Source organism: Haliotis rufescens, unplaced genomic scaffold, assembly GCF_023055435.1.
Source record: "Haliotis rufescens isolate VD_foot unplaced genomic scaffold, xgHalRufe1.0.p SCAF_2, whole genome shotgun sequence".
Taxonomy (NCBI): domain Eukaryota; kingdom Metazoa; phylum Mollusca; class Gastropoda; order Lepetellida; family Haliotidae; genus Haliotis; species Haliotis rufescens.
Genome location: NW_025963890.1, coordinates 68754750 through 68772900, shown reverse-complemented (window position 1 = coordinate 68772900; position 18151 = coordinate 68754750). Strand labels below are relative to the sequence as shown.

At 39.4% G+C, this 18151-nt stretch overlaps 1 protein-coding gene across 3 annotated transcripts in view; it reads right to left on the bottom strand.

The window, feature by feature from the left end:
• Window positions 1-257: 257 nt before the first annotated feature.
• Window positions 258-18151, bottom strand: part of LOC124113981 — a 76575-nt gene continuing 58681 nt past the window's right edge. For 2 of the 3 annotated variants that reach the window (XM_048400470.1, XM_048400471.1), the window contains exons 10-31: window positions 16291-16434; window positions 14407-14550; window positions 12855-12992; window positions 12526-12663; window positions 11981-12095; window positions 11152-11216; window positions 10463-10746; window positions 9983-10070; window positions 9821-9897; window positions 9515-9551; window positions 8828-8925; window positions 8493-8618; window positions 8139-8284; window positions 7442-7577; window positions 6466-6612; window positions 5902-5926; window positions 4855-4919; window positions 4520-4639; window positions 4122-4241; window positions 3212-3348; window positions 2479-2617; window positions 258-1619 (exon numbers count right to left, since the gene is read on the bottom strand). In XM_048400470.1, coding sequence (XP_048256427.1) covers window positions 1539-1619; window positions 2479-2617; window positions 3212-3348; window positions 4122-4241; window positions 4520-4639; window positions 4855-4919; window positions 5902-5926; window positions 6466-6612; window positions 7442-7577; window positions 8139-8284; window positions 8493-8618; window positions 8828-8925; window positions 9515-9551; window positions 9821-9897; window positions 9983-10070; window positions 10463-10746; window positions 11152-11216; window positions 11981-12095; window positions 12526-12663; window positions 12855-12992; window positions 14407-14550; window positions 16291-16434 — 2570 coding nt within the window. In that variant the 3' untranslated portion in view covers window positions 258-1538. The remainder of the gene's footprint in view (window positions 1620-2478; window positions 2618-3211; window positions 3349-4121; window positions 4242-4519; window positions 4640-4854; window positions 4920-5901; window positions 5927-6465; window positions 6613-7441; window positions 7578-8138; window positions 8285-8492; window positions 8619-8827; window positions 8926-9514; window positions 9552-9820; window positions 9898-9982; window positions 10071-10462; window positions 10747-11151; window positions 11217-11980; window positions 12096-12525; window positions 12664-12854; window positions 12993-14406; window positions 14551-16290; window positions 16435-18151) is intronic. The other variant, XM_048400472.1, reaches the window with a different exon arrangement.

Genomic DNA, 18151 nt, shown 5'->3' with positions numbered 1-18151 from the left:
TTTCAAAATATTTTTTTATGCCAGACATATGGAGGACATTGCCAACTTTCAGGCGTCACTGACCAAAATTATGTCCAATCCATTTCCCTCGTTTGACCTGTACTATACATTCCAAGTTTTGTGTCTCAGGCAACACATGTTAACTTTTAGTTGGAGGCGGTCGGGTAGCCTAGTGGTTAAAGCGTTCGCTCGTCACGCCGAAGACCCGGATTCGAATCCCGACATGGGTACAATGTGTGAAGCCCATTTTTGGTGTCCCCCGCCGTGATATTGCTGGAATATTGCTAAAAGCAGTGTAAAATCAAACTCACTTACTCACTCGCTGTTTAGTGGATAGGTCATGCATATCTGTTTGATATATTGATGAACTTTATCTTGCCTTATATATGGTTTTTTTCTGTTTACCATTCGATTCGCTTTCTGATTATCATATCAATTCATTTTTATAGCATACAGTTTATTACTAGAGTATGTGAGTAAAGTTTGACGCCGCTGTTAGCAATATTCCAGCAATATCACAGCGCTTCACACATTTCATTACTAGAGCACGAATATGTAACATGTGGTTGATATGTGTAACTAAAGAAAGTGCTAGATCGTAGAAATACAGTGGACATTTTGAAATTCGTACAAAAACATAACTACTTCCTTCAGTATGTATCACGACTAAGAGCATTAACATTTCCGTTTTTTACACGGTACCTCCTTAAGTATGCCAGCCTTCGATTGAAATATACATGCATAGGAATGCTTTGATGTAGCGTTTGTACTAGCGTGTTGTTTGACCCACAGGGTCCTAACTTAACATCTCTTAGCACCGTTTGGGGAAGTACATTAGTATTCAGACATAACTGAGGCATTCAAGAACACAACGTGAAAAGCACATGGTCCACCGAGTATTTGCATAGACCAAGACGACGAGCAAATACGTTCCGGTTTCACAAGATTGGGGGTTGACCATCTTGCAGTGGTATATCAAACGTCAGCAAGATATTATCTAGTCAATATTAACATTGTAAGGGTGCACTCTGGGTATACTACAATGGTAAGTAAACTATTCAGAAGCAATAATTATGTGACATTCATATTTGCCTCAGGTGCTGCATAAGTAGACGGTGCATACGCTTCTGTGTAATTAAGAAGTTGATACTTTCACGTAACCCATTGCAAGTGTATATTATCAGTATATGAATATGATGCTTGTCGAAACATATGTGAAAACAACATATATATTTTGTAGGGCGGGCATAGCACGAAGCCTATATAACCGCGACAGCACTGGATATCCCTTCCTTCGTTTCCCACCTGTAACGGTAGTTTCACCTTACGATTACCACAAGTTGAATTGAAGACTACATATTCGTATATGATACACGAATCACATATTAGGATACAGGTGTTGAGTGTAAAGCTAAGGAAACACATACAGAGACAATGACATAGGTGTTGGCAAGATGAAGTTCATAAGGTGTGGTAATAAGTTCAGATATTGGCACAGTTGATGTAATGTGGTCCTTTGGGATTGTTTGGTGGTAAGTTCAGATGTTGGCATAGGTATTAGCTGGGTCTGTCCTCAGAATACACTGCTGCGCAAAGTCGTGGAACATCTGCACATCGCTCTGAAAAATGAAAACAAATTCCTATTACTGAAAGAGTATTCATGAGAAACTCAACATTTAGCTTACCATATTTTGTGTTTATAATGTTTTACATTCGATTATTAATGGTCACATTCTATCTTATATTAGACAACTGATAGTGTTGAACGTTGTTGGGGGAACAAACAACCCCGGTAAGATCGTACAGGTGTTACGGTTATGACATCGCGATCGGTACACAACTCACTGTTTAAGGGCTACCGCAAGGTCTGAGTCAGAGGTAAGCATCAATTCAATATCCGTTACTAGCCACAGACGTTCTCAAAGTATTATAACAGTCTACAAGCCCAGTTTAAAAAACTTGTGGCTAGTTCTGGTCAACAGCTGACGTTGATCTGCCGGCTACGGTTTAAACTTCCACACAGCTGCAGTCCAACCCATTGCTGCTGGCAATTTCTAAAGTGTACTACGCTCCTGTTTCGGGACTACATGTGCTACATAATGCTATAATTTCACTTCAGTATCAATAATGACAGTAGTGAGTGATGACTGAGACCAGTCTTCTGAATCCGGCTTCTTCTTGATGTCTATTCTGATTTCCTTATGTAAGGTTTGATTCTTTGTTGTGTAACGCCGCACTCAGCATTATTCCAGCTATATGGAGGCAGTATGTAAATAATTGAGCCTGGACCACACAGTCAAGTGATTGATATCATTAGCATCGATCCACGCAACTTGGATATGATGACATGCATCAACCAAGACAGCGAAGCTGATCACTCGATCATATAATCAACCCAAAATGATGCCAAGACATTAAATTAAATGTTATTTAAAAATAGAATTTATCGGCAAACTGAGGAAACTCCTGTGTCCCTACCTGGGTGAACTGAAGATCTGGGCAACATCGGAGGAACGTCCTCACGTGATCGACGACGTCAACACGGGCATCCTCACGAATACCGGACAGAATATTACCCATGATGCAGAGCGAGACAGCAAGTTTTCGGTCATTGTTGCTGCAATTCAAATAGTAACATGTCATGTTTCCTGTTATGTTTTGTGTGTCATGTATCCATAACAGTAAATGTGTTTATCACATAATGGATCGTGTTATCAATACGATAAACCAAGCATATACACTTTGTATCACGACCCACTATATTTACACAAGAGGTCGTCAAGCAGGAACTACTTTTGATATGCACTATGGATCGATGGCACGCCCACTTCCTCAATAAACCATTGTCAATCATTCCCAAATAAAGTACATGGAGGTTTCCGGAAGTGTGTGTATTTCTGTAACCAAATAAGCATGGGCTTCACTTACTGCAAAAGTGGGAAGTTATTTACTCGGTCTGTGTATTACAATAGTTTTCAAATTTGCATCAGTGAGTGAAAATAATTTTTTTTATGTATTTAACTTCGATTATTTAAAGAAAGATATAATATAACAAAGAGATTTTGACCCGCATGTGCTTCAGTCTTAACTAACATATATCAGGAATTACAAAATACAATTTGATTTCTTTGACTATTATACTTACAATGGGGAACATATTCGGCTAAAAATCTGAATGATAATATGTCAAATATCCTGGAGACATTCTCACCTGTGAACAACAACAACAGGGTGGGTCTGAGTTGATGTGTTTTGAAGGTCGGCGTGGTTTAACAAATGTGATGTCATGGCTTCCATTGTTAAGTGGGCGTCAGCGTTTACCATCTTCACTTGCCGGGGTCTGCCTGCCTGTGTGACACGTGTGAAATATTGCAAGATAATATCACTCTACTGTCCGCAGACAGAATAACCTTCACTTGCATGCATATTTATTGTTTATATTGTTGTCCTATCACACATATGATGTTGGCATTGTCATGTAATCCAATATATACCAGTGCAATTGCACTTACAGACATATTAACCGTCCTGGTTGTTGATTGAAACATCCAAAAAACTCGCATAGAAAGAATGACGTTCTGCGATGCACAGGAGATGCCATCTTTTCGCCCACACCTGGTATCGTTACAATATGACCGTGAGATAAGTCACTTACTGCACGGAATCGTGCGATGGACACTGCTTTCGTATGATTATGGAAATAGTTTTATTTACATTTCAGGATTATAGCAAGCTCCTCAGATTTAGGTACTTGTGCATAGTTAGTTTATAATGTGTATGTGGTGACATTTTGTCAGTAGGGACCACAACAACTACTGTACGTAAACGATATGATGTCTCTAAAACAAACGTTAAATGTGTCCATGTACAGCTGATGTATGGCACATTGTTTTGAGCCAGTTCATTTTGTTAATCGTAATTTCAGCTTGAAGGAGTTTTGTTATCAGGAGCCATACGACGATGAGAAAAGAAATACTGTGACCAAAGAAAGTATTCAGTTAACAGGAGCATACTTAAAGAGACTCGACTAATATTATTCGGTGCATTTTGTCAGTCAAGAAAAGATTGTATTGCGAACATATTTGTTCTAATACTGTAAGCTAATGACCAAGAACTCTCACTTTTGTAGCAAGCTGCAAGTTGATCATGGAGAGGTCCGCTGATAAGTTGGTTTGACTCGTTGTCGTCACAGTAATCCCGCCGTGCGTCTTGGACTTGCCCTCTGCTTCCACTAAGCCCGGCTAGGGAGGACATGTTCAAAACGTCAGTATTTAACACATGCATGTTTTTTAATCAAAAGGCAGACTACAATATCATGTGGTGCAGACAAGAAGTCGGGATTACTTCACTTCTATCAAACAAGCAGGCTCCAGGTAGTAAAAACGCTGCTTGAGGTGAACATATTAGTACCATGAATGAAATGTTACAGCTTTGGCATTATGGTCTATCAATCTACAACACAATGCGTAAGTGTGAAGAACAACTTCTTTAACTATTTCAAAAGATTCTATGTGCATACATTTGGCGTGACGACGATGATGTTGTGGACGTTGTTCTCTTCAACCAGTTTCCACAACAACTTCACTAATCTCGGGTCTGGGGTAACGGCTTGCAGGTACCCCCTCAGGCACGTCAAGGTCTGGAAGGAGGAATGGATATGTGTGCCATGGGTGGTAATATTAACAAGGAGTCTCCCTGCTATATTTATATGCAACATTGTGTGTGTTGAGCCCTTGCAGTTGTTTCATCAGAATTTTTCTCAGCAGTAAATTTGGTATTCTTTATTATACTTGTAAACGTGTTATTAAACGGTTTTATGAGTAATAAAAAATATTAAACATATTGTCCACCTACCGGCCCCACACGGACAATGAAGTCTGGGTTACCATCCACCCACATTCTGTGTCGGTTAGGGGCATCTGCAAAATGTTACAGTACAAACAGAATATCAGAGGACATAAATATGTAGTCTCATCATTCAGCATCAGGGCCCACTTGCAAAAAAACGATCTCAGCGCTAAGACTATTGTAAGCCTATGTTAAAGTATGGGAGTTACGATCATCTTAGCGTTAAGATCGCTTTGTGCAAGTGGGTCCAGGTCTGGAGAAATCTCAGTTAGCTTTGATTGTCGACGAAGTTATGGATGGGGAGGTTGTGGGTTATTCCATAAGCAATGATATCTTCAATTTTCATGTTTGGTTAATCGTTTCAATCACAAGTGGCCATGTCGTCTAAGGCGTTGCTGATGGTGGGTTCAAATCCAAGACTCGCCTTCATCCTGTTTCTTGTTTTGTCTTCACGGTACCCTTGTTTGTGGGTCTCACAAAAGTGTAAATCGTCAAAGACCTGCATCTTTTCAAGGTTTCCTTCACAGCGACTTTACACCTAACCAACTTAACCTTTAATTTGACGAAAACTAGGCACTTTAGTATCATGCAGGGATTATAAGATGAACTCATCTTCCATGCTGGTCGTAAGGCGTGAATAGGTTCAATGTGACTTGGTGCATTGTATGTCAGAATCCCCGATGACATGGATCTCATGCTTTCAGTCAATGAGTTGCCTGGATACCGTGATTTAACTAAAGTACTGCTGACAGCAGTGTAAAGGATATTCAGGTCACTGATCCAAGAAAATGAATTGCATGTCTTAGAACAGGGAATTTCCCGAACGTTTCTAATCTTACACATGTAGCTATTGCTATGTAGCTACACGTCCACTTCCGTGCCCATAGGGACTGAAACTGAAAGCACATGTTCTTGGGTCACTAGTAGACACGTTGGATGTGTAAGGTTGTGGACTGTGTTGTTGAAAAGAGTGCATGTTCACTTTACAGCATATCTTCAGCGTCAATGCATATATTTGAATCAAATTTAATCTTGACAATCATGTGTACTTACCATCTCGGGTCTCTGACACCAGCATCTGTGAAAATACAGAAAAAAGGAAAGTAATTCATTCTCTCAATATAACATAAGAAATGGATAAGAATTGCAATTCCAAGAAATGTTGAATATCACCTTCGTGTAGGAACAAGAAGGTATATATGTATGTCAGAAGGAATTCTGTCCGTGTCCGTGGAATTACAAAATATTTGGAATGTGACCTACTTGAATATTAAGGTAGTCCAACAGGACGGTATGTATTGTGTCGAATGTGTATAATCGCAGACTGAGGTGAGAGTATTTGGGACCAAGAGTCTGTGCCTTTTGCTATTTTATTCACAAATTATCACTGTGCAAAATGTCTTTGACATCCAGCAATTTACACTTATTCCGAGGTTTCTCGATACATGTTTTAAATGTGCGACAAAGACATTCTTTAGGTTAACACATATGATGGAAATCACTGGATTGTCTGGTCCAGACTCGATTATTTACAGACCGCCGTCATGTAGCTGTAATATTGCTGAATGCGGCGTTAAAGAAAAAAACAAACAAATAAACATACGTTTCAACACTGACCTGTGACAACTGTCTGAGAGTCCGGCCATCAACCGTGGCGTCCATGCCGATGCTGCCGTAACTGGTGGTGTAGTTGGAGACGTCCATGCTGGTGCTGCCGTATGTCGTCATCTCTACCAGACAGTGGAAGACACATTCATACTGGGCCTGTGATTGAGAAAAAACACATAATGTTGTTTCACGTCGGTATGAACCGTTTCGAAAAAAATTCTTATTGCATTAAATACTTTGAACTGAAAGTACTGCCATTGCAGCTCAATTTAGGAGATGGTAAATTAAACTTCCGACTCACTTCCTTTTTCAGAAAACATTCTAATTGGAGTAGAACCTCGGTTCAAATGGTTTCATGACTGACACAATCAGAATATATTCTGATATAATAAACGATTTTCAGTTATCAGAAATATATACTAACCTCAGAAGATCATCATGACATGATTGTTCGAGACCCTATCGTTGACGTGCAGGCAGTTTATGACGAGGTTGCGCCGGGTTATGCACATATTTTACTGCCGTTTCTTTCAGTATCTGGACTTGACAATTGTTTTCGATAAAACACTACAAATAATATTTAATGTTTGTGCGGATGCCACCGGTGGGGCAGGATACCCTCACCTTTTGGCGAACACCTGGTATCATCCCTCATTGATAGTGATTCATGAACACATGTTCGTCATGCAGTCGAAATTCAACATTGGTTTTGAAAAGGTTTATTGCTATAGGTATATATAGCAGAATACACAAGATATAAGGGGTTTATTTCAGCCAGTAAACCCTTTTACGTATGCTTTAATCTTTAGTCGCGATTATCTTCCGAAACAGATTCCACTGGGTCTAACCCAAACTATTGATGACATTATAAGAATGGGTCAGTGAAACAAACTGATGACACCAGGTGTTCTTGGAAAGGATAAGCGTGTCCTGCTCCCGCCACTAACGTGTCATACAAAGGTATGTAGTTGTTGTTTCCACTTACCGCTGTCTGTATCATGTTCTTTCTCTGTCCCCTCATCACGGACACGTACCCCAGGATATCCACCACCCCCTCCCCTCGGGCCTGGTCTATCAGGGAGTCAACGGCGATGTATGTGCCTGTACGTCCAATACCCGCGCTGAAACAGTCCACAATGTACATATCTGTTCCTGTACGTCAAATATCCGCACTGAAATAGTCCACAATATTCTTATCTCTGCCTGTACATACAATACCCACACTGCAATTGTCCACAATGTACATATATGTGTCTGTACTCTCTGAAATAGTCCATTCATATGCATGTATTTACTTAAACTGTCAAATTTCTGAGCTCAAATCGTCAACGATATCTGTTCTATCACATCATATACCAGTGATGTGAACATATTACAGTGGATACGTGTTATCCACGACGACACTGATTCCAGATAAATTGTCTGGATTTACAAGTATTTATCAGCGTATTTCAGGGTCCAGAACAATGTGGTTTCAAAAATTACAGTCCTTTAATTTTTGCATGTCCCAGTCGTAATGTCAGAACATTTAACAAAATGGTGTGAATGATGTAATCATCAAGAAGTGATTAAAGTAGGATTTTTTTCGCAATTTCTAGTCCTCCTATTTGTTTGAAGAATGGCTTCCCAATCTACTGTGAAAAAGTAGTGGTTAGCTATCTTTGTAACTAAAGTTTACCTACCTGCAGTGGACAAGCAGTGGTCCGTTTGTTCCTTCAATTGTCTGTCTGACAAGCCAGATGTAGCTGGCGAGAGCGAGGGTGTCGGGGACACCGTGGTCAGGCCAGGATGTAAAGTGGAACTGGACAACTGTCCGACTCTCTCCTGTCTGTTACAGAAGGTGTTTTATATTTCGTGGTGACATGAAACAAACTTCAATCATATGTTTTACTTGCTGAGCTACCTTATTAATTCAAATTGCTGTGTGTCAATGTGAATTTAGATGTTGACTCCTGCACTACTTCAGCATATTGTCCAGTTATACCACGACATAATTTAGTGAACACATGCAGTGACTGTTTTGATCCAATACTCACTGCCTTTGAAGTGACTTTCATGTGTCTCATTGTGAAGTTCGCACGGATTTGTGTTACCTCCACCTCTACTGTGAAGAGGCCAACGTCCATTACACCATCTGCCGGCCAATACTGCTCACATTTCACCTACGATTTGAAATAGTTGGTCTATATTGACACAATGTGCATTCCTGCGATTAGACACAAAGCTATAATGAAATCTTGCACGTTTTTTTAATGGAAGCCAAGATCGTTATTGATCCATTCATATATTTTTCTCTGATGTTTTGCCTTTTTAACTGAATGTTGAATAGGATAATCGATACGTTATTTATTTATATATCGTGAAATCCTACCTTAGTTTCCTCCACCAGACCAGTCAACATGACCACAGCGCTGCAGGAATGTTCCCAGATCATCCTCCAGAAGTCGCCCACTGTCTTCTTGTTGGGGGCTAGACACATTAATTAATGGGTTATTGAAACAAGGAGGATGTTATTGGCTTGATGTACAAATTTCCATTTGTTCGTTAAATCATCACAAGATTGAAACATCCCCTCAACTACTGTCTTTTCGAATGATATGCATTAGATCAAAGCTCCAAGATTATTACTTGTACAACGACGTACATGTACGTGTATGTGTTTTTATGGCTGCTTGTACTAGTCCAGACTGATGCCGATTTATAGTTCTAGCACACTGATATACATGCATACCCCACACAGACACAGTAAACTGGCTGCGAGCTGACCAGTCCTTGTTTTCGCCCTTTAATGCCGAGCGCCAGACAGACTAACAAGTACCATCTTTTAACGTATTTTGGCATGACGCGGCCGGGGATCGAACCCCGGACCTTCCGCTCTCCGGGCGGACGCTCTACCATTAGACCATGGAGGCGGTCAGATACACACAGAGACAAGTGTGTACATTATAGAATTAGTAAGATGTACTGGTCACATCTGTGTCAGTTATTTTATTCTATCAACAGGTTATTCAACCGTTTTCAAAAACACTACGCCATAATACATGTACTTGTATCTCACCTTGAGCTGCTATGTAAGTCTTCCTCTGGTTGTAACTCTGAAATTACAGAAACGGGGCAGATGGATAGTTTAATCCTTGCAGCCATCTATTTTCTGTATTTGAATTGTGTACGCCGTATTAGTCTCGAAACCCCGCCTTCTGAACGATTTGTTATACCAAAAGGAACATTTCTCAGTACCCCTAATCCGGGCGATTTCGCAAAGATGACTATGTCCGGAGTAAACAGATTTGAAATATAACCGTGAAAAGGTTAACATGGCATGACACTAAATGAAAGAAGACGAGATAATTACAAAAGTACACACGTGCATGAGACTGGCGTTGATGTAGTCAGAGCCAGGGGTATCAGGTAGGAGAGTCAGGCGGACTCGGTTATGGTCGTCTGAAATTTAAAATAATGTCAGTTAAACTCTTGATAACCACATCTTGTATATTTTTGTAAGCTCAACAAAATCAGTTCAACTCACAGGGGTAATAGCCTCTGAACTTGTTTTTGCCACTGTTCTCGGGTTTCTGAGAGTCTTGATATGACGCTGTGAATCCAGTCGGCAGTCGCTGTAAGTACAATACATTTCAGATATGAAATCTGATCTCGGGTAGCATATTATGTTATGCAGAGGCAGATTGTGAGTCAACATAAACATCACTAACATAAACGAACAGAACAAAAACAAAAACAAAACACAAGAGACTTACATAAACACAACATCCGGTACCAGCAATGTAATACACTATCTACGACTCACGTTATATTCTCTTTCAAATCCATCTTTCCTCTGTTTAAGCATTGCCACTGATTGTGAGTCAACATAAACATCACAAACATACACGAACAGGACCAACAAAAACAAAACACGAGGGACTTACATAAACACAACATCCGGTACCAGCAATGAAATACAATAATACAACGGCGTTCCCCCTGTGAAGTACTATCTGTGACTCACGTTATATTCTCTTTCGAATCCATCTTTCCTCTGTTTAAGCATTGCCACTGTTGCAGCTAATTCAGGCACAACGACGTCTCTGATGGCGTCTTCGGCGTCTGCGTTGTAGTAACAGCTGTCAGGTGATCGAACTTCCTCATCAACGTCTTCTTCCTCCTGGTCTTTGTCTTTAGAACTTAGCTGTTTGCTTGATGCTGCGTGTATGGCAGGTTTTGGTTTTATTGGTGGCTTCTGGTGGACTGCTTTGTTCTCACCTAGAACCACGTTACCAGCAGCGCCGCTCTCTACAGCAATGGAAAGCATACAGTACATGCATTATACTTCGGGTTGGCTGTCTGTTGTAATGAAAGTTATGAGCCTGTTTTATCACAGGACAAAGAAAAGAAATGTAGCTAAGAAAAGCAAAATAAGTACGTGCCTGATCCAATACGATTTTTGTATTTACTTTGCCTGGATTTCCTAAAATTATAGTTTCCCTCAAGGCGTATATTCACATGTTACAAACGACCTAAAACAACAGTCACAATTCTTATCCTAAGCTCTACAACTAGGGCAAATCCTGCATACATATAAACAGATTTGAAACTTTAATAATAATTTCTAACACTTGTTTCCACAAAACAAAATATAAAATAAAACAGACGTGGTGGACGAAATGGTTTCCTACTTTGTCGTCTTAGTGTTCTCACCTTGTGCTGCAGGGTGAAACTCTGCAACGTGTTTGTTGATGTCGCCTTGGTGAAGCCTCCTCTTCCTGTGACATCAGAATGGTACGAGTATAAACAAACCACATACTACTACGTAACAAACAATCGTTACTAACATAGACAAAACACATGGGACTAACATTAACAAAACACGTGGTACTAGCATAGATAAAACACATGGAACTAACAAAAACAAAACACACAGGACTTACATAAACAAACAAGCTTTACTAACATAGAGAAAACACATAGCCAAACATAAACAAAACACATGGGGCTAACAAAATTAAAACACATGGGACTAAGAAAAACAAAACACACGCTACAACTATAAACAAACCACACACGGCACTTACATAAACACAACACACGGTTCTAGCATCGGCGGTGAAAAATATATCTATCAAGGAAAATATATATGGGTCATTCTCTAAAAAAGTAACATTGCCTGTCCAAATAAATTTTCTTGAAAACAACTCATTATTCTGTTTTCAGATTACTTGACAATGGAGATATTTATCAGATGTATGCAATATTCTGATCAAATTACTGCTATAACCTTATGTTAACCAGTAAAATACCTTAAATGTGCAGTATTGTGCGGTATATACGTAGTCCAAAAGATGCATGGGTTTCGAAACCCATTTACCGGATGAACCATTTAACATTGTTTAAAAGCTGAAATCTAGACCTAATTGACACTATATCCAAGTATGGTTTGACGTTTAGTGTGCAACAGGTAGTCGTGTGCTAAATGTACATACATATGGAGTCACACTTAGCTGGAGTGCATACTGTTGTCAGAAATTACCTGATGACAAGGACCACAATAATAATGAGGATAGCCGCAACAAGTAGACCTGCAACTGTTCCCGCGACAGCTGACACTGGAAACAACTGGGATGTGTCTTTTCCATCTAGAGCAGCTGTAAATGTGTACAATATGTATCTGGTAAATAAACTATTTTACAGCATGAAACTTCGCTTGTGGCAACAGTACCTTATAGAGTAATACGAGTTGCAATAAAATAATCACACAACTAGATTTTACAGACATGATCTGTGGAGACAAGGCAATGGTAAATTAATTATATGTTATATGTTGCAGCATGCAGGTGAAACCTTGATCTACACCAAAGCCTTAACGTGATATAGTTGAGTGTCGATACAGCAATACTCATCAAGTACTTCGTATAGAGACATATAAAACAAATATCGCATAATTCGCAACAAACCCTCTAACATTTGCGCAGCAAGTTGTATAACGTAAATAATCAAGCCCTAATATTGATTCCTGGTGCCCATTACCAGATCCATGAGGTTCAGACCTTTTGTGGGGTATATGCGATAACTCACAAAGCTTCACTGAGCAGTGGGAACCATTGAATCCCTCAGTACATCCCCCCAGACATCGACCATCAGCAATATTACATGTGCCGTTACAGTGGCCACAGTTCTTCTCACAGTTCAAACCGTACGTCCTGTTGTCACACTCTGAATCGAAAATGAACAATTGCATTCATAATACGATTTTGATTGCTGAAATTACTCACTCTTATGTGAGGTAGTTTCGGGTTCTACCAGGCGTTTCTATTTTTACAAAATAATGAAAACAGTAGATCGTATTTCTTCAGTATATGGTTAACTAAGGTCAAGTGCATTTCTGATAGAGGGTAAGCACTCACCTGTCTGACACAGGTCAGGTTGCCAGCCTGCCTGACATACACCTGGACAGGCTCCAGTGACGTGATGACATGTGTTGGTATCAGCACAGTGGCCGCAGGTTGATTCACAGTTGATGCCATATGTGCCGTTGGGACACTCTGTTTGGAATAGCATATAGCGGATTAGTTTCATCATATTACACCAGGACGAGCCAAGTATTTAATATTCGGTCCCGCATGTCAAATATGGTCATTTTGAAGTACCCAGAGATTTACTTATCAAATTTGAAAATTGGTTTAATGTCCCAAAAGGATTCACAAACAGATGCACGTTTATATATTACTTGATCTGTGAGATATGGCGATCTCCATGTACGCTTACAAACGCTACGAATGTCCATACATCTGTTTTCTTAAGAAAAACATTTCAATTTCTAAGTAGTCAGGTTTTCAGGGATCGTTGCTACCAGATGCAAACATTGTAAGTGGTGGTCGAAGGTCAGATTACAGTTTGTGCAATACATATTGCGACCCAAAACATTTAGGAGGAAACACAACGTACAAGTGTGGAAGGGTTTACTTGACAGGGGATTCATCGGAATCATAAGGTCATGGTCATGTTCTTTGTTGTTTGTATTGGTATGTACGTAATTAATTATGCACATAACCTCGAGGATATGTCTATGTGACTATTGTCAGTGACCTCCTATGAAGGTAAATCGAGTAATGTGTGACCTTCAGCTATTGGATGGTTGGTTGGTTGGTTGGTTTGTTGTTTAACACCGCACTCAGCAATATTCCAGCTATATGACGGCGGTCTGTAAATAATCGAGTCTGAACTAGACAATGTAGGGATTGATATTATGATCATCGACCCACAGAATATATCGTAAAGTTGACTCATCAGAAACTCAAAGCTGTCTTTAGTTTTAGTTGACTGACATGAAACACTTCAGCATATCACTGATACTATTACTGTATTACATTACTGACAGACTCCACCTGAACCGAATGTCCGCCAGATGGGTACCACGAATTTTGACACCAGCTAAGAATTTTATGTCTTAACTAAGAGTGATACCTGACTCCATCACTTTAAACTAGGGCCAAAACTGTAGAGCAAACAGTGAAATATCTGGCCTGTCCCCCGCCAAAGATGTACTAGCGGGTGGCGTGGCGTCGGTATTCTATAGTCAGTAAGATTCTCTATCTGTAACGAGGTAAAAATACCAATAGGAAAACCGTTAACTTTATTCAGGATGCTACTGCTTGAGAATATTGCACCTATCCACACAGTGGCTAAAGCTATAGATTATGACTGTCACTTACTTCACCATGCCCTTGACTCTCACGACAACTACTTATCAAAGAATAGACATTTTGCCAGAAGGTTCAACCTCAAAGGTTCATATATATAGATGACCTCATTTCTTAAAAGATGCCAAGATAAATGAATGTCCTGACATTATCTATCTACCAGAGTTTGAATCAAGGAAACAACTGACAAACAATACAATATGTTTAATCTAGATCAAAGACATTCAAAATGAGGGCAGTTTGTTGAAACCATTACCTTGAATACAGTCTGATCCCTGATATCCATCCCCACATCCACTGTCACACTGTCCTTGTATCGCGTCACAGATGGAGTTCATCTTGCAGTGACGAGCATCGCAGATTTGGTCACAGTTTGATCCATATCTTCCAGTGATGCAAGCTAGGTAATGAAAATGCCAAATCTTAATCTGTATAGAAGGTAATTATTAATATCAGGATTAGCCATGTGTTTTAAAATAAAAGACAGATATCTATTTTCTTGATGCTGGATGGCGCGTTGACTTTCAGTTTTCAGAAGTTTTCTACTAACATTATAACAGAGAGATATGAAAATGTATGTTTAAGACAGTACATAACTACACTTTAATTTACAAAATTATATTTCATGGTTAACCTGTGATCGGCAAATCTCACATTATGTTGGAAAATAAATGATGTTGACATATATATGAATGAGACCATCACAGATGTAGTGCTTTGTACTTTCACTCAGTTGAGATTTCAGTGGGCATATACAGTTGACAAGTGCCATTCAAACAAAGTCTGGCTGCCCTGCACGAACAGTTTACAGTTGTTCCCACTGGCAAGGCCTCAGATAACGTAGCCGTTATATGAAGGCATCACTATGTTAGTTGTTTGGTCAAAGAATTTGGTATAAATGGCATATAAAAATGCCACATATAATGCCAATATGTTAACAGAGGAACAAACCTGTCGAAACCATGCATCAGTACCATCAATTTTTGGCTTGACTCTAAAACCTGAACACATGTCCATTCCTCCTTTATACTCCAGCAAATGTACCACCAAATCCCTGTCTTAAAGACTTGCCATAAGCCTTTGTACAATCAAGAAAATATTTTCTTTATATTCACAAAATTTTAGACAAGTGGAATTAATACCAAACGATTTGCTTGGGTTTTTACAATCTGAGAAAAGATCCAAGTTCCATTCTGTTAAAACATTTGATTTTTCAACTTTGTACACCACTATCCTCCACATGACAATCTCTAGAATGCATCATCATAGGCACAAACTGTGCTCCATTTTTTGTGGATCTGTTTCTTTATGCATATGAAGAGGAATTTCTGCTCTGATTGGCAAAGTCAATACAAGGCCATTTGGCTAAGAAGTATGACTTATGCTTCAGGTATATCGGTGATCTGATATTGTTCAATAACCTTCAAAAAGCTAATTCCCTTGCACTGATTTACCAACCTGAACTAAAAATAAAGGAGACCAGTGGGACAGCCTCATCTGTTTCATATTTTGATTCTGCATACCACTCTCCACAAGACTGTGTGACAAGAGGGGTGACTTTGCAATATTCAACTTTCCAGTATTACAAAAGATCCAGTCCTTGGTGTTTACATTTCACACATTTTCAGATACAAACGAGCATTCTCTTTCTAACACGATTCTCAAGAGCGTCATACGACTCTTCCTCGGAAGTTGTTGGATCAGGGTTACAACATTAAAGTCCTCAGTAAAACTCTTAAAACGTTCTTATGGTAGACATGTGGAGGTCATTTCCAAAGATCAGTGACATGCAATCCCATATTTTGCCTTACACAATATGTTCCCGCTTTTTCTTCTCAGGTCGACATATTACTTGCATGTGTTTGTGACGGGTCTTTGTGTTGGCGGGGAAGACGCGCTTACCTTTTCGCGAATACCTGGTATCAAACCTTTTTGATAGTGATTCATAAACACATGCTCATGATCTGGTCTGTATCGTACAGTACTAGTCGACTCTATTTCTATTGATTATGGAAGCCTTTTGTGTTCAGAGTAACGAGTGCAGCAATGATCCGATGTTTTAACTGTAACTTATATATTTATATTTTGAATTTCCATAATTATTCTCATTGAACAGTGTCATCGTAATCTTAAAACTCACCTGCACAGTCTGTTCCGCTCCATCCTGTCTGGCACTGGGAACCTGAACATGACCCAGTACCAGGATCACAGTCGGATTGCTGAAGACAGTGACGAGCATTACAGTCCTTGTTACAGTTGACTCCATAACCTCCAGATGTACACACTGGAAGGAATAAATGACTTTTGCTATTTCTAATTCCATTTATTACAGCGGATGATATAATTCATATGTATACATTCGTCAATATTCAATTCCTAACTTTTATCTGAAAGAGGTACCCTCTTCATGTAAAATAGGTCGTTATTATAACGTTGACGGGAACGGGAAATGTGATAATAAACGAACACTGTACTCCTTTGCTGTACTAGAATATGCTGATCCTGTGTTGGAATACTAGATTTGCCCCAGCTATGCTACGTGGTTTATTCAAAGCATCCTCGTGCACCTGGGTGACCTGCATTCCTCTCCAACCACAATCAATTAGAACTTAGTGGTTTAACTGAAGACCTGTTTAACACGGCCCTCCTTACTTCGGTTAGACAAATCAAGAAACATAAGCAGGGACAATTTGGGATTTTCACCAACGATCATACGTCATACAAGCAAATGACCAGAAATCCGCACATCAAATTGCTGCGTCTTATATAACCGAATGCCAAACAAAATTAGCTTTTGTAGACATATGAAAGCTTTAAACAGACATATTATTCAGGAAGTCATAGTTATCACAGCTTAAATGCTTTTGTTCAGTCACATTTCATTCGAAATATAATACACAAGTAGATATATTTATACACAAGTATCCTATTTACATAGAATCATTAGGTCTGTGCCTCAACCTTTTGTATTCCGTTGTCTAGTGGTTGTGAATCTTTGAATGCATCTGCAATACATCAACTAAAACACAGCCAACCAACTGCCCATCAAGTAATGGAGAAAAAGTGATCTCTACTTGACCTCAATTCAAATACATATTCCTGTGGGAGACAGTATTGAAAACTAAGGCCAGATAGTGTTTAACCTGTCTCGGTAGTGCATTCTGCCCAAACATAAACGCACATTCATTTTTTTACCATGCATTGATACTCATCCCTTCAAAAATTATTAGTATTGTTAGACTATTATTTCAGGATCTTCCCCCGGTCTTCCTCATGTCCAGCTGTCTGTTACTGAATTCCCTTTTGGCGTCTGGTGCATGTTCGTCCATTTTGTTTTTATTTCTTTTGTTGTACGCTGACAAACACCGAGAGCGTTAACTTTGGAAGTTATGTCTGCCCAAATAGCCTTCTTTCTTTCGTGGGTAACGGTGCTACACAACTTACTGTTAAGTATGGAGATGTGTTTCTACACCAACTCGGCTAATAGCTGAATTTCGGAGCTGTCGAAATTCTTGTTTCTATTCCTAGGTTTAGGTGGATACGATACCATTTTGACAGACGACCGGAAGTAACGCGTACGTGTTGACGTCAAGGAATTGTGGGAAATATTTAGGGGAAACACCGAATTTAATGACAGGGTAATGAAGACACTTACATTAAGGAATCATTAGATAATGATATGCTAATAAACGTTTGATACAACCGATTTTAATGATGCCATTAACTAATACTGCATTAAGCATTTAATGTATCATTAGGGTTTAATGTAGCCATTAGTTAATGAGGCTTTGATAAAACCGGGTCCAGGTCGTTATCTTAACTTTGTCGGGAACGGGAAATGTCATGATAAATGAACACTATACTCCTTTCGCTGTATTAGAATATGCTGATCCCGTGTTGGAATACTGTAATTGCCCAAGCTGTGATACTTGGTTTTTTGAAAGCATGCTCGTGCACCAGGGTTTAAGTAAAGTGGCAAGAATCAAGGTTGGTTGGTTGGT